General features: G+C 45.9%; 2 protein-coding genes across 5 annotated transcripts; one reads left to right on the forward strand and one right to left on the reverse strand.

Annotated features, from left to right (window-relative positions):
• Positions 1-303: 303 nt before the first annotated feature.
• On the reverse strand, positions 304-1,230 carry lage3 (L antigen family member 3). The gene is made up of 3 exons (XM_029768990.1): positions 1,168-1,230; positions 897-1,025; positions 304-705 (listed from the first exon to the last, which is right to left on the reverse strand). Exons 1-3 carry the CDS (start codon positions 1,215-1,217, stop codon positions 555-557), a joined length of 330 nt encoding a protein of 109 aa, XP_029624850.1. The 5' UTR covers positions 1,218-1,230; the 3' UTR covers positions 304-554.
• A 395-nt stretch (positions 1,231-1,625) lies between these two features.
• Positions 1,626-14,816, forward strand: LOC115203910 (cGMP-dependent protein kinase 1). 4 transcript variants are annotated; one of them, XM_029768992.1, is made up of 21 exons: positions 1,626-1,664; positions 1,784-1,897; positions 2,214-2,413; positions 2,683-2,815; positions 2,945-3,011; positions 3,241-3,340; positions 6,062-6,175; positions 7,892-7,997; positions 8,869-8,932; positions 9,565-9,642; positions 9,837-9,931; positions 10,443-10,508; positions 10,810-10,884; positions 11,050-11,146; positions 11,386-11,525; positions 11,617-11,706; positions 13,017-13,158; positions 13,311-13,474; positions 13,601-13,723; positions 13,841-13,903; positions 14,132-14,816. In XM_029768992.1, exons 3-21 carry the CDS (start codon positions 2,218-2,220, stop codon positions 14,406-14,408), a joined length of 2,190 nt encoding a protein of 729 aa, XP_029624852.1. In that variant the 5' UTR covers positions 1,626-1,664; positions 1,784-1,897; positions 2,214-2,217; the 3' UTR covers positions 14,409-14,816. The 4 variants fall into 4 exon arrangements, with proteins under 4 accessions (XP_029624852.1, XP_029624853.1, XP_029624851.1 ...); XM_029768993.1 differs by having other exon boundaries at positions 1,652-1,897; positions 14,132-14,198; positions 14,291-14,816; XM_029768991.1 differs by having other exon boundaries at positions 1,652-1,897.
• Positions 14,817-15,150: the final 334 nt, after the last annotated feature.

Here is a 15,150-nt window from a genome sequence, read left to right on the forward strand (position 1 = left end):
AACAGCGTTGCAGTTCTTGACACTCAAGCCAGTGCACCTGGCACCTACTCCCATACCCAATTCAAAGGCACTTATATTTTGTCTTGCCAATTCACCCTCTGAATGGCACACATTCAAAATCCATATCTCAGTTGTCTCAAGGCTTAGAAATCCTTCTTTAACCGGTCTCCTCCCCTTCATCTACACTGATTTTAAGTGGCTTTAACAAGTGACATCAATAAAGGATCATAGCTTTCACCTGGTTAGTCTCATGGAAATAGCAAGTGTTCCTAATGTTTTGTACAATCACTGATGTAAAACAAATTAATTTTGAAAAATAGAAAGTTTATTCCACAATACAACCTAATTAATACAACCAAATCTAAACAAAGAAATAGTCTATCCATCTGTCACTGAAATAAGGCAATTCCCATCTGTCTAAAATAGCACTTGTACTTAGTTTTTTGTTCCAGTTCCCTTATTTGAATAGGATAATCGAAATTGGGACACGTGTGTCCACCTGTAATGGGGATCATTGCAGCTCATCCTGGGTTTCTCTTCTTTCCCTCTGGTCATCATGTCATTGTAGAGCAGAAGGTGTGTGTTTGTGTGGTCACAGAGACAGGGGGTCCAAAGGCCTCCATGGTCTCCATCACAAGGGAGAGGTGGTCCATAAACGACCCCACAGAGACACGCAGAATACGGGCCTCATCGGCTCTCCACCTCCTGATGGAAAATGGAATGAGGGACGGAAGAGACAGGAGATGAAGGAGAAAGACGAGTGGAGGGAGATAGAATCACATGGACGGTCAGAATGATACAACTCAACAACCTCGTATACAGTAGTACCACCATACACACTTACACCATTGATTACACTTGGTGGTAGTACACGCAAACACACAGCAGACACTCACACAGACAGCGTGCTGCCGGACACCGTGAGCTCCTTGCTGATGCCTCCTTTCCGGGGCTCGCGGTCTGGGGAGAGGGACTGGAGCGCGATGGACGCCTCGCGACTTGATGGGAACGGGACGTCTAGTGCACTGCAGGACTGTCAAGGAAGTTTTCACTCTGTTTCATGCTAAATTATCAAAATATGCATACAATATTAAAGAGGCAATTTACGACCAAGCGTTAATGTCAATAACCGTTATATTGACGTCTTATGTGGAGTACATAGGATACAATTCCAATTTGCCTTGCTTGTGATTGTTTTCCGTGCAGGGCGCCGCCATGATGGTTTTTCTTCTAAGTAAATCTAGATGTTGGCGACCGCAGATTCGCCTGAATGTAACAAATATAGATTTACAGTCTGATGTGGAGATTCGCCACGGTTGATGAATAAAGTTGTTTTTCTATACAAAAAAAGATGTAACGTGGATTTGTCTACATAAAACAAGTTTTAAAAAGTTGTTAACAATCTTATTAGCAATAAACATATTGAGCTTGACACATCTCAGGCAAAACATGTGAATCCAATATGGATGTTGATAAGGATATTATTTAATTGATGTAAACTAATCACCCATAGATTTATGTAAAAATATATCTACATTTGTATGCCAATGGACGCGCGCGCACCGCTCCGCGTATGGCTATATTGGATACTCTAGAAATTGTCATTTGAGTGATCGGTTCTTCACTCGAGCGCAACCGGCAAAGGGCGAGAATGTGTCTGGTTGGTATGTCTATCTATCTTCATGATCTGAAGTGTCTTTATACACCTTTAAAACTTCAGTTTTAATTAACATTCGTCGCAGTCTCATTTCGATTAGCCTATCCTGTTTGCTTTTCACATCAGCTATAAATCAATTTACACATGATGAGATTGGAGATCGGCACATAACTGTGAATGCAGCATTAGCAGTCGGTAGGAGCTTCTTCTTCACTTACACCCAGACAAGCGCTTGGACAGGTAAGACAAAATGTTTTACTTTTTCAAATGTATTTTTACTGCATAAACTCGACATTCCCAAAGTATCAGTAAGTGGTTTATGTGTGTTAGATATTTCCGTTTTATTGTAACCTGTATGTGCATATATATGGTTATTGTATTTCACTGTGTTTGTGGGATTAAGCAGGCAATAATTAATTTAGCATGTGGTGGAGTCCCCAAAACTCACTAGCGAAACTCTTTATTCCTCATGCCTGTGTGTGTGTGTGTGTGTGTGCCTCTGTCTGCCTGCCTTTCCTCCTGCATGTAATGTGCATGCTTTATATGTGCATATCAGGGCTATGGGTACTCTGAGGGACTTGCAGTTTGCACTGCAGCTGAAGATCGAGGAGCTCCGTCAGAGAGACAGTCTGATAGATGAGCTGGAGTTGGAGCTGGACACCAAGGATGATCTCATCCGACAGCTGCAGACAGAACTGGACCGCCATCGCAATGCTCCACAACACACAGGGACCACTGGGAGCACAGAGAACACAGGTAGGTACTACTCGTTACACCTTAAATAACATTAACATGCACCTCTAATACATCACAGCCCTCGGGGAAACGGAAAACAACACAGGGTACCAAACCAGTCCTAACGCTCCTGGAGGTGTTCAGTGAATTCAAGGGTAGTTATGCATGAACCTGTGAGCCATCACTCTCAAGGCTAATGTGACAGATTGGGGTTGAACGCGGTCTCCTACTTGCCACGAGACTGTGTTAGCTCGCTGAGGTAAAGCCTAACCAAAATGGGTGTCTGTCAGGACCCGGGCTGTCCCCACCAGTGCCTGATGAGCCGCAGAGGACTAAGAGACAGGCAATATCAGCAGAACCCACAGCCCTGGACCCTGCCCAACTCACACATGTCACACTCACCAACTACAGCAAGAGTGAAGAGTGAGTACACGCACGCACACAAACGCACGCACACGCACACACACACACACACACACACACACACACACACACACACACACACACACACACACACACACACACTGATCCTGTCTCTGTACCTGTGTACAGGTCTAGAGAGCTGATCCATAGAGCTCTGTTGGAGAATGAATTCATGAAACACCTGGAGCAGGGACAGGTACTAGTATTACTACGACTGTATAGTATTACTGTGGTAATACTGCTATTCTCACTGTCTATTCTTAGATATCCATTTATTTATCTCCTCCCCCCTCTCTCTCACATACTCTCTCTTTCGCTCTCAATTTAATTAAACAAATGCTATATTTTTATAAACAGGTCTCTTGCTTTGTCTCTCTCTCTTTGTCTTTTTCTCTATGTCTCTCTCTCTCACTCTCACCCTGTAGATTCAGACCATAGTTGACTGTATGCATCCCACTCGTCTGGCCCGGGGCTGCTGTGTCATACAGGAGGGAGACGACGGATCTCTGGTCTATGTACTGGAGGGTGAGAGGCATGAAGGGAGGTGGAGGGATGGGGTGGAGGGAGGGAGGAAGGGATGAAACGAAAGAGAGGAAGGGGGAAAATAGGGCAATGAAGAGGGATAGAGAGAAGGGGGGAGGGAGGGTGAGCGAGAAGGGGAGAGAGGGTGAGAGATGGAGGGCGGGAGGGAGGGTGAGAGATGGAGGGCGGGTGGGAGGGTGAGAGATGGAGGGAGGGTGAGAGATGGAGGGAGGGAGGGTGAAAGAGGAGGGCGAGACTGTGAGAGAGGAAGGGGGAGGGAAGTAGATAGGTGAGAAGTTATGACAGTCTAGGCGAAAGGGGAGGCAAGGGAGGGACAGATAATACCACAATGAGACAGATATTTCACAGAATGTATAAATGTGAAGCATCCGGTTGGCGTTTCACTACCAAGTATGGTAGTGAGAGGAAGCCCAGTGGCCGGCAGTGGGAGATCATGGAACGAGATGGATTTTGGCAGACATTCTGCTAATTTACTCATCAAACATTTGATCTCAATACAGTTTTCTGTATCCAAAACTACAATTTGTTACGAACAGAGTGGACTACGTTCTTTAGACTTTACCCTTTGCCAAGATTTAAAAAAATAGAAGGCGTGGAAAGGTGAATTGAGTTACTGCACACGTGCACTTCAGAGTAGGCGTTCCCCAAATGCTAGAACACGCCAATAGGATCTCACTAGCTCGTGCTTGGCTCTGCCCACCTCCTTGCTTGTTCTGCCATCTATGGCTCATTTGTTCCCATTTGAAACAACAGGCTGTGGTCTATCTTGGTTTAGTTATACAAATCTTTGATTATACTGTATATATCAGGTGATATCATACAGTGAGCTCACTGTAGCAGAGGCAGACAGGTCACACGCACACACACTTCTTGCTCTCTCAGGCGCTCTGAAACATCTCTTCCTGACACCTCGACTCCTCTCCTCTTAAAAATATCTCATCTGTCCTCTCTCTTTTTACCACAGTCTCTTTGTCTCTCTCTGTTTCTCATTCACACACACACAGACACACACAATTAGACCATGTTGATTATACAGTCCGTTCACTTTGGTAAACATCCATCTAGAGAGTGTGGGTGTATTACCATGAAGAGATGATTAATATTAATGCAGTCCTTTACAGTTAAAGTCGGAAGTTTACATACACCGTAGCCAAATACATTTAAACTCAGTTTTTCACAATTCCTGACATTTAATCCTAGTAAAAATACCCTGTCTTAGGTCAGTTAGGATCACCACTTTATTTTAAGAATGTGAAATGTCAGAATAATATTAAAGAGAATGATTTATTTCAGCTTTTATTTCTTTCATCGCATTCCTAGTGGGTCAGAAGTTTACATACACTCAATTAGTATTTGGTAGCATTGCCTTTAAATTGTTTAACTTGAGCCAAACGTTTCGGGTAGCCTTCCACAAGCTTCCCACAGTAAGTTGGGTGAATTTTGGCCCATTCCTCCTTACAGAGCTGGGGTAACTGAGTCAGGTTTGTAGACCTCCTTGCTCGCACATGCTTTTCAGTCCTGCCCACAAATTTTCTGTAGGATTGAGGTCAGGGCTTTGGGATGGCCACTCCAATAACTTGACTTTGTTGTCCTTAAGCCATTTTGCCACAACTTTGGAAGTACGCTTGGGGTCATTGTCCATTTGGAAGACCCATTTGCGACCAAGCTTTAACTTCCTGACTGATGTTTGTAGATGTTGCTTCAATAATTTTCCTTCCTCATGATGCCATCGATTTTGTGAAGCGCACCAGTCCCTCCTGCAGCAAAGCACCCACACAACATGATGCTGCCACCCCCGTGCTTCACGGTTGGGATGGTGTTCTTCGGCTTGCAAGCCTCCCCCTTTTTCCTCCAAACATAACAATGGTCATTAAGGCCAAACAGTTCTATTTTTGTTTCATCAGACCAGAGGACATTTCTCCAAAAAGTACGATCTTTGTCCCCATGTGCAGTTGCGAACTGATACATTTGTACCTGTTTCCTCCACCATCTTCACAAGGTCCTTTGCTGTTGTTCTGGGATTGATTTGCACTTTTCGCACCAAAGAACGTTCATATCTAGGAGACAGAACGCGTCTCTTTCCTGAGCGGTATGATGGCTGCGTGGTCCCATGGTGTTTATACTTGCGTATTATTGCTTGTAAAAATGAACGTGGTACCTTCAGGCATTTGGACATTGCTCCATGGAAGAACCAGACTTGTGGAGGTCTACAATTTTTTTTCTGAGGTCTTGGCTGATTTCTTTTCATTTTCCCATGATGTCAAGCAAAGAGGGACTGAGTTTGAATGTAGGCCTTGAAATACATCCACAGGTGTATCAGAAGCTTCTAAAGCCATGACATAATTTTCGGGAACTTTCCAAGCTGTTTAAAGGCACAGTCAATTTAGTGTATGTAAACTTCTGACCCACTGGAATTGTGATACAGTGAATTATAGTGAAATAATCTGTCTGTAAACAATTGTTGGAAAAATGACTTGTGTCATGCACAAAGTAGATGTCCTAACCGACTTGCCAAAACTATAGTTCGTTAACAAGAAATGTGTGGAGTAGTTAAAAAACTGTAAGTGTGAATGAGTGGGGAGTTGGGGAGTTCTGTTCAGTTCAGGCAGGTTTGATGATGTAATGTTGTTTATGTGGGTGCCTGAGTGTGTGCGTGTGTGTGTGTGTGTGTGTGTGTGTGTGTGTGCGGTTGTGTGTGTGTAGAGGGAAAGGTGGAGGTGACTAAAGGGGAACAGAAGCTGTGCACCATTGATCCCGGGAAGGTCTTTGGAGAACTGGCCATCCTCTACAACTGTACCAGGACTGCTACTGTTACAGGTAACACTCACACACACACATCACTGCTATTTTAGGTAGGACACACACACACTTATTTGATTGAGTTCAGGATTAGGAATTGTTTTTGTAGTTTTTGTAATTTCTTCATCCTCCTCTCTGCCACTGACGTTTAGTCTGATGGATTGAGGTGAGATTTGGTGTCAGACGTGTGTGTGTGTGTGTGTGTGTGTGTGTGTGTGTGTGTGTGTGTGTGTGTGTGTGTGTGTGTGTGTGTGTGTGTGTGTGTGTGTGTGTGTGTGTTGAGGCTAAGTGATTGGGGTGAGGCGTGGTGTCAGATCTACGCTGTGCTAAAAGTATTTATTTAATTTCAGCAGAGAGATACAGTAATAATTGAAAATCCTCCCACGGGTCATTTTCACACACACACACACACTGTAGGCGGTAACTGTCTGATTTGCGCTGTAATATGCTGTCAGAAGGCTGCCTGCCTGTGTGTGTGTGTGTGTGTGTGTGTGTGTGTGTGTGTGTGTGTGTGTGTGTGTGTGTGTGCGTGAGTATGTGACAACCTCCGCAGTTCACAAATCGTCCTCTGACATCTTCTACTCTTTCTTCTTTTTTGTCTCTCTCTCGCTCTCCCTCTCTCTCTGAGTGGTGAAGTGTTTACTGTACAATGCTATTCAGGGTCGGGCAGCTATTGGTCTGCTGAGCGAGAGGGGGAGAGAGAGGTGAATAGGAAAAGAAACAACTCCTCTTGCTGCTCTCTCAGTCCCTCTCTTTTAGCATCTCTCCCCCGTCCTTTCCCCTCCTCTGTCCTCTCCTCTTTCCACACCTGCAAGACCTTTGATTTGACCATGTGTCGACAGCGTTCAATTTTGCCCCTTCATTCTTCCTCATCCTTGTCTCTGTCTCTCTCCATCACCGGAGTTGACTGACAGGTAGTGAACATGTGTGGTGGGGGTTGGGAGGGGTCTGTGAGGGGTGGAAGGAAGAGGTGAGATATATATATATCTATATCTATATCTATATAATTACCCTCTTATTAGAATAGAGAGAAACAACGTGTGTGTGTGTGTGGGTGTGTGTGTGTGTGTGTGTGTGTGTTATAGCAGATAATTAGAGTGGGATGTGAAGGCTCTCATCTCTAGAAGGAGAACTGTTGAGATAATGGCATTTCCTATCAACTGCTATGTGTACTGTGCTGACACATGTTGTTGCACATGTGACTGCGTGTGTACTTTTGTCCGTGTATTATTGTGTGGGTATGTTTTTGCATAAAGTGTGTATTAATACAGTATGTGTGGTTGTACATGTGTGAGAGGGAGAGAGAGAGAGAGCGAGAAAGAGAGAGACCTTGAAACTGTGCCCTGTTCATTCCTTTAGCAACCACGCACACACACGCATGCAGGGCCTGCATCTCTCTGATTGTTTGTGTATGTCAGGCTTTCATTGAGATTCCCTCTACTGGTTACTTGCTAAAGGATTGAATAATATTATCATCTTTTTGTCGCCTTGAATGGGATGGAGAGTGTTCCTGTGAGCATAGGTGTGAATATGGAGAATTTGAAATTGATTGGAATTGTCCTACTCTTCTTTCACCCCTCTCCACTTCCTCATATCGCTCTCTGAACCCTACTCTCTACCTTTCTATCCCCCTATCTTCTCTCGTTCTTTCTCTCTCTCTCTCCCCTCTCTTTCTCCTCTCCCTCTTTCTTCCTCTGTCTTTCTCGCTCTCCATTTCTCCGTCTCTCCCTTCAGCTCTGACCGACATTAAGCTGTGGGCGATAGACAGACAGGGTTTCCAGACCATCATGATGAGGACTGGACTCATTAAACACTCCCAGTATATGGAGTTCCTCCGCAGGTAACACACACACAGCTAACACACACAAACACAGGCACGCACGCACCCACGCACCCACACACACACACACACAAGCACGGTTCGCTTCTGCTTGGAACACACTCTTTATTATGCAGCTATGCAGACTTCTGTGAGCCTAGTTGGATAGACAGATGATTAAGATTCAGTAGCCACAGAACACAGAACGTTCGCTAGCTTCTGTCACGTCTAGGGTTGCAAAGCTACAAGTCATTTACCAAAGTTACCGGAATCTTCTGTCATTTTGGTAATTAACAGGTAATCTATGGCAATCTATGGTAATATTGGTAATTTATACTCAAATAACTTTAAAATTAAAAAAAAGTATTTATATATATGATTCATTTTTTATATGATTCATTTTTTATATCTGTGTCCATTTCGCGTGTGACTAACGTATGAGCGGATGGACGGACGGAGACAGATACACATTCCTCTCCACCATTTCATCTGAGGGACAATAAAGTGCTGAAACCCTCATATTAAATGGTATTCACTAAGTTGATGGTTTATATTTAGAATAATGTATTACAGCTTCATTCTATTTTAAAATCATCTTATTTGATATATTTTACGTGTGATAAATCCACGCAGAGGGCCAGAGATAATTACAAACACTTGTGATAATCTGAAGTACCCAAAATGGCCACTGGATGTTTTGTAATAAATTACATAAAATTCTTGAAAGTTACCAAAATTCTAGTAGTTTACTGGTAAACTTAGAAAGTTTCAAGTAATATATCCTCCCTTTGCAACCCTAGTCACGTATTTTCAAATTATTATTCACACAATTGATTTTGGCAAGAATGTTGTTGTTGTTCTCTCTCTCTCTTTCTCTTTCTCTCTCTGTTAGTGTTCCCTCCTTTCAGTCATTGCCTGAGGACGTTCTTAGTAAGGTAGCTGATGTTCTGGAGGAGGTGAGGAGTGCACATACACACACACACACACACACACACACACACACACACACACACACACACACACACACACACACACACACACACACACACACACACACACAGGCATGGTCAGATGGAGAGCAGCTGGTGGTGACAGTCAGTGTGGATTTGTTTTAAGAGTTTGTGTGTTCGTGTGTGTGCATGAGGGCACTTGTGTGTGTGTGTGTTAACTGCATGCATACTGCCATAGACACCAGTCACATGCCTTCCAGCCTTTAGAGACACGCAGACTGTTTCTCCTTTCTGTGGTAAAGTGCTTATGTCTGGGAGCCATGCCCCTCTCTCTCTTCTCCCTTGCTGTCCTCTCTCTCCATCTCTTCCTCCATCTTTCACCCTCTCCCTTTGTATCTCTGCCCACCTCTCTCTCATCCTCTGTCTCTACTCCCACCACTGTGGGAGCTCTCCTCCTCTCTCCTGCTCTCCTCCTCTCTCTCTCACGCTCCCACTGTCTCTCTCCCTCTCCCTTTGTCTCTCTGCACACCTCTCTCTCTCCTCCTCTGCTGTCCTCTATCTCTCTCCCTCTCCCTTATCCTCTCCCACTCCCTTTCCTCATCTCTCTTTCTCCCTCTCTCTATCTCTCTCTCGCTCAGACTCACTACAGTGAAGGTGATTACATCATCAGGCAGGGCGCCACAGGAGACACCTTCTTCATCATCAGCGAAGGACAGGTGAGGAAGAGGAGGTCGAGGAGAGAAGTGTATAAAATCCCAATCATACTGCCACCATGTGGACATAATCAGTAATGCAATTAAAACATACCAGTAATAATCATAATTTAAATTCAGACTTCCTCCCAATAACTTCCTCTCTCTTCCCCCCTCCTCTCCCCCCTTTTTTTCTCATCTCTCCTGTCTGTGCTCAGGTAAAGGTCACGCAACAGAAATCATCCAATGAGGAGCCAGAGTTTCTGACCACACTCTCTAGGGGGGACTGGTTTGGAGAGCAGGCGCTAAAAGGGTGAGACAACAGCACCTCTAATAACCAAACAACACTCTAACAACCAAAGTCACCTCTAACAACCAAACAACAACAAGCAGCTTTAGAGAACAACCAAACACACCCCTCTACCAACCAAACAACACCTCTAACCACCAAACAACACCTCAAACCACCAAACAACACCTCTAACAACCAAACACACCTCTCTAACAACCAAACAACACCTCTAACCACCAAACAACACCTCTAACCACCAAACAACACCTCTAACCACCAAACAACACCTCTAACAACCAAACAACACCTCTAACCACCAAACAACACCTCTAACCACCAAACAACACCTCTAATGACCAAACAACAACCAGCAGCTTTAGAAAACAACCAAACACACCAACCAATTGCCTAAGTAAACATATACTCTCATAGGATTAGAGTAGAGTTGTGTTTTGCAAAGGAAGATAATAAAGATGACTGCTTATTTCTGTTTATAATGAACTCATTTCTAAATATTTTTCTCTCTACCCAGGGAGGATGTTCGCACGGCCAGTGTCACAGCTGTAGGAGGAGTGACCTGTCTGGTCGTGGACAGAGAGTGAGAGACCCCTGGGGAGAGAGAGAGAGAGAGAGAGAGCATGAGTGCATGCCACAGGAGGCTGCTGAGGGGAGGATGGCTCAAAATAATGGCTGGAATGGAGTAAATGAGACGGTGTCAAACCCATGGAAACGACGTGTTCGATTAGTTCAATTACCATTCCCCTCCGGCCATTACTATGAGCCTGTCCTCCCCAATTAAGGCGCCACCAACATCCTGTGGTGCGTGCGTATGTGTAACTGAACCCTTCTTCATTGGTAGATGCGGGGTTGCGTAACTCTAACCCCTCCCCTTGTTCCAGGTCGTTCATGCAGCTGATAGGAGGGCTTGATGACGACAGCAGCAGACACAACGAGAGTGACGAGCTCAAGGCCAAGTAAGTGTCGCTACACCTCCGAATACTCTTCTTTCCCTCCTCCTTTCTCTTGTTTCACCAAACTAAGTTCAGTACATTTAGTTTGTGATATATCCAACCACACAGACTCAGCCAGTTTCAGTGAAAAGATATTAGGTAATTGATTGACCCCCCCCCCCCCTCCAGGTTGGAGGCAGAGGCAGTGTTTTTCTCCAGCGTGTCTCTCAACGATTTCCACGTCATCTGCACCCTCGGAGTTGGAGGCTTCAGTCGCGTCGAACTGGTGAGTGTGTGTATAACGTGCACGCGCTAACAGGACTGTGTGTGTGTGTGTGTGTGTGTGTGTGTGTTGTGTGTTTGTGTGTGTGTGTGTTTTAATATGTATAATGTGTGTGTGTGTGTGTGTGTGTGTGTGTTTGTGTGTGTGTGTGTTTTAATATGTTAGTGTGTGTGTGTGTGTGTGTGTGTGTGTGTGTGTGTGTGTGTGTGTGTGTGTGTGTGTGTGTGTGTGTGTGTGTTCAGGTGCAGTTGAAGAGTGACCCCAGCAGGTCGTTTGCTATGAAGGTTCTGAAGAAGCGTCACATTTTGGACACCAGTCAGCAGGGTCACATCCTCTCAGAGAGACGCATCATGATGGACGCACACGGCCCCTTCACCGTCCGGTACACACACACAAACACACACACACACCACACAGCCACTTCACTGACAATTACGCACACACACACACTGACGCTGTGTGTCCTTGTCCAGGTTGTATCGTACGTTTAGGGACTCTAAGTATCTGTACATGCTGCAGGAGGCCTGTCTGGGAGGAGAACTGTGGACTCTACTGAGTGCCAGGTGTGTAGGTCTAGAACGGCTGCAAATGAAACCTGACTGTACACAAACTGCTCAGCCAGCTATCCACTAACCCTAGCTTCATGCCCACATCTCGATTCAACTCTAACCCTCAACCACAACCCACAACTTAAGCCTAGCTTCATGTCGACATCTTGGTTCAACCCTGAATCTAGCCTCAACCACAACCCACAAACCCAAATCCCAGCTTCACGTCCACCTCCCAGTTCAACCCTAACCAGAACCCTAGCTTCACGTCCACCTCCCAGTTCAACCCTACCCAGAACCCTAGCTTCACGTCCACCTCCCAGTTCAATCCTAAACAGAACCCTAGCTTCACGTCCACCTCCCAGTTCAACCCTAACCAGAACCCTAGCTTCACGTCCACCTCCCAGTTCAACCCTACCCAGAACCCTAGCTTCACGTCCACCTCCCAGTTCAACCCTACCCAGAACCCTAGCTTCACGTCCACCTCACAGTTCAACCCTACCCAGAACCCTAGCTTCACGTCCACCTCCCATTTCAACACTACCCAGAACCCTAGCTTCACGTCCACCTCCTAGTTTAACCCTAACCAGAACCCCAGCTTCACGTCCACCTCCCAGTTCAACCCTAACCAGAACCCTAGCTTCACGTCCACCTCCCAGTTCATCCCTAACCAGAACCCTAGCTTCATGTCCACCTCCCAGTTCATCCCTAACCAGAACCCTAGCTTCACGTCCACCTCCCAGTTCATCCATACCCAGAACCCTAGCTTCACGTCCACCTCCTAGTTCAACTCTACCCAGAATCCTAGCTTCACGTCCACCTCCCAGTTCATCCCTAACCAGAACCCTAGCTTCACGTCCACCTCCCAGTTCAACCCTACCCAGAACCCTAGCTTCACGTCCACCTCCCATTTCAACCCTAACCAGAACCCTAGCTTCACGTCCACCTCCCAGTTCATCCATACCCAGAAGCCTAGCTTCACGTCCACCTCCTAGTTCAACCCTACCCAGAACCCTAGCTTCACGTCCACCTCCCAGTTCAACCCTAACCAGAACCCTAGCTTCACGTCCACCTCCCAGTTCAACCCTAACCAGAACCCTAGCTTCACGTCCACCTCCCAGTTCAACCCTAACCAGAACCCTAGCTTCACGTCCACCTCCCAGTTCAACCCTAACCAGAACCCTAGCTTCACGTCCACCTCCCAGTTCAACCCTACCCAGAACCCTTACCCTGGCAAATTGTTACATATCAATAGAGTTGCAGTTGATAGTCTGAGCACCCCTAGATCATCTATGGGACGAAACATGTTGATCTGACTCTTCTAGGGGTTCGTTTGAGGACGGCACCACACGGTTCTATACAGGCTGTGTTGTAGAGGCTCTGGCCTTCCTCCATGTTAGAGGCATCATCTACAGAGACCTCAAACCTGAGAACATCATACTGGACCACCGAGGATACGCCAAACTGGTACTACTACACACACAAACACCTCCGACGCAGCCTAGAGTTTCGGAATAAGCAGGCAGTGTGGTTTTCCTTCGTCTTCAGTTGATTGAATCTCGGGGCACAGACTCACAGAACAAAAAGCACCATATTTAGTGTGCGTGTTTATCTATCAGGTGGACTTTGGCTTTGCTAAGAAGGTGGGTCTGGGTCAGAAGACGTGGACGTTCTGTGGGACTCCAGAATACGTGGCCCCAGAGATCATCCTGAACAAGGGACACGACATCTCTGCTGACTGCTGGTCCCTGGGGATACTCATCTATGAACTGCTCAGCGGCAGGTACACCGTGTGTATGTGGGTGTGTGTGTGCGTGTGCGTGCGTGCGCAGAGATGAGATCTTCTTATTGGTCTCAAAGCCGAGATTGTCTTTCTCTCTCTCTCTCTCCCTCCCCACCTCTTCTCCAGTCCTCCGTTCTCTGGTTCTGACCCTATGAACACCTATAACATCATCCTGAGAGGAATCGACATGGTGGAGTTCCCCAAGAAGATCTCCAAGAGTGCTGCCAACCTCATCAAACGCCTCTGCAGGTTACACACACACACACACACACAAACATAGAGCATAGAGACCTCATCAAATGGTGCTTGCGCAGAGTGTGTATATGTGACAGTATGTATATGTGACAGTGTGTGTCTGTTGCCCAGGGACAACCCATCTGAGAGGGTGGGGAACCAGAAGAATGGTGTGAAGGACATCCAGAAACACAAGTAAGAGTTACCATGGTGATGAGGACTACTAGACCTACCAGCCAATAGGACTGCATGGAACAGAAATAGCTACATTCTCTGAAAGGACGTTTTGTTCTTCAGCTCCCATACAGATTATTTTGCCTCAATTAGGGAATAGGGTGCCATTTTGGACACAGCCAAGGTCATCTTGATACAACAAGGAGAGCTGAGTTTAGTTGTCCTAGCTCTTTTTCTATTTGTCTTCAGGTGGTTTGAAGGTTTCAATTGGGAGGGACTCCGACAGACAACTCTGGCCCCTCCTTTCACTCCTACTGTGAGCATACACGTTAATACACACACCCATATACACACACACACACACACACAGACACACACACACACTCAGCCGTGTCTCCTCTTTCCCAGGTGGAGGGTCCACTGGACACCAGAAACTTTGACTGCTTCCCCGATGACAGCGAGGCCCCGCCCCCAGACGAGGAGTCCGGCTGGGACCTGGAGTTCTGATTTGGACAACATACGTTAATGTAGAACAGACATGCCTTTCTGACATATAGATTAAGGCATCACGTCAGCTCTGATGATGGTATTTCTGTCTGCGCCCTCCCGAATGCGAACCTGGTTGTGCTAGGTTTAACTGGTGGGTTTACCAGGTGAGTTAGGAGTATCTGGCAGGTTTACCAGGTAAGCTAGGTACATCAGGTCGTGGCTCTGCCAAAGTGACCTGGGGGAATCATAGAACCCCCAGGTAGCAGCGGCCAATCAGCTGCTGTTGTCACCTGCTCCTCCTCATGACAGTTTTCTACAATACAATAAGAATTTTGGGGAGATTTGTTTGTGTTCATCTGTCTTGACTGGGGTGATGGTTAGTTTCCGCAGTATTTGGTCATAAAATATATAACCAAAATAAAATCATCTATCAAAAAAAACATAACACTGTATCAAATGTCTGAATAACTCAGCAGAGCAGTGTCACCGAGAACCACCCAGAGGGAGAGAGAGATGTGTGACTGTGCATGTAAAAGGAAGAATAAGGGGGAAGAGTGTGAGAATGAATGAGGGGAAAGTTAATGAAAGTTGAAACAGAAGCATTTCCTTTCTCGGATGTCACAGCTTTGAGACCCTTAGCAGCTATTTGAACCTCATATGAGCTGTGACAGGTTATCAGATCCAGATAGGTCGTCCTGGGTCACCAGGGACTGTTACTCCATGGCAACACAGATCATCATGGAAACCCTGCCACCTCCACTAACAACCTTTCCCCCGAT

This window comes from Salmo trutta, chromosome 12, assembly GCF_901001165.1.
Source record: "Salmo trutta chromosome 12, fSalTru1.1, whole genome shotgun sequence".
In the NCBI taxonomy this organism is placed as follows: Eukaryota; Metazoa; Chordata; class Actinopteri; order Salmoniformes; family Salmonidae; genus Salmo; species Salmo trutta.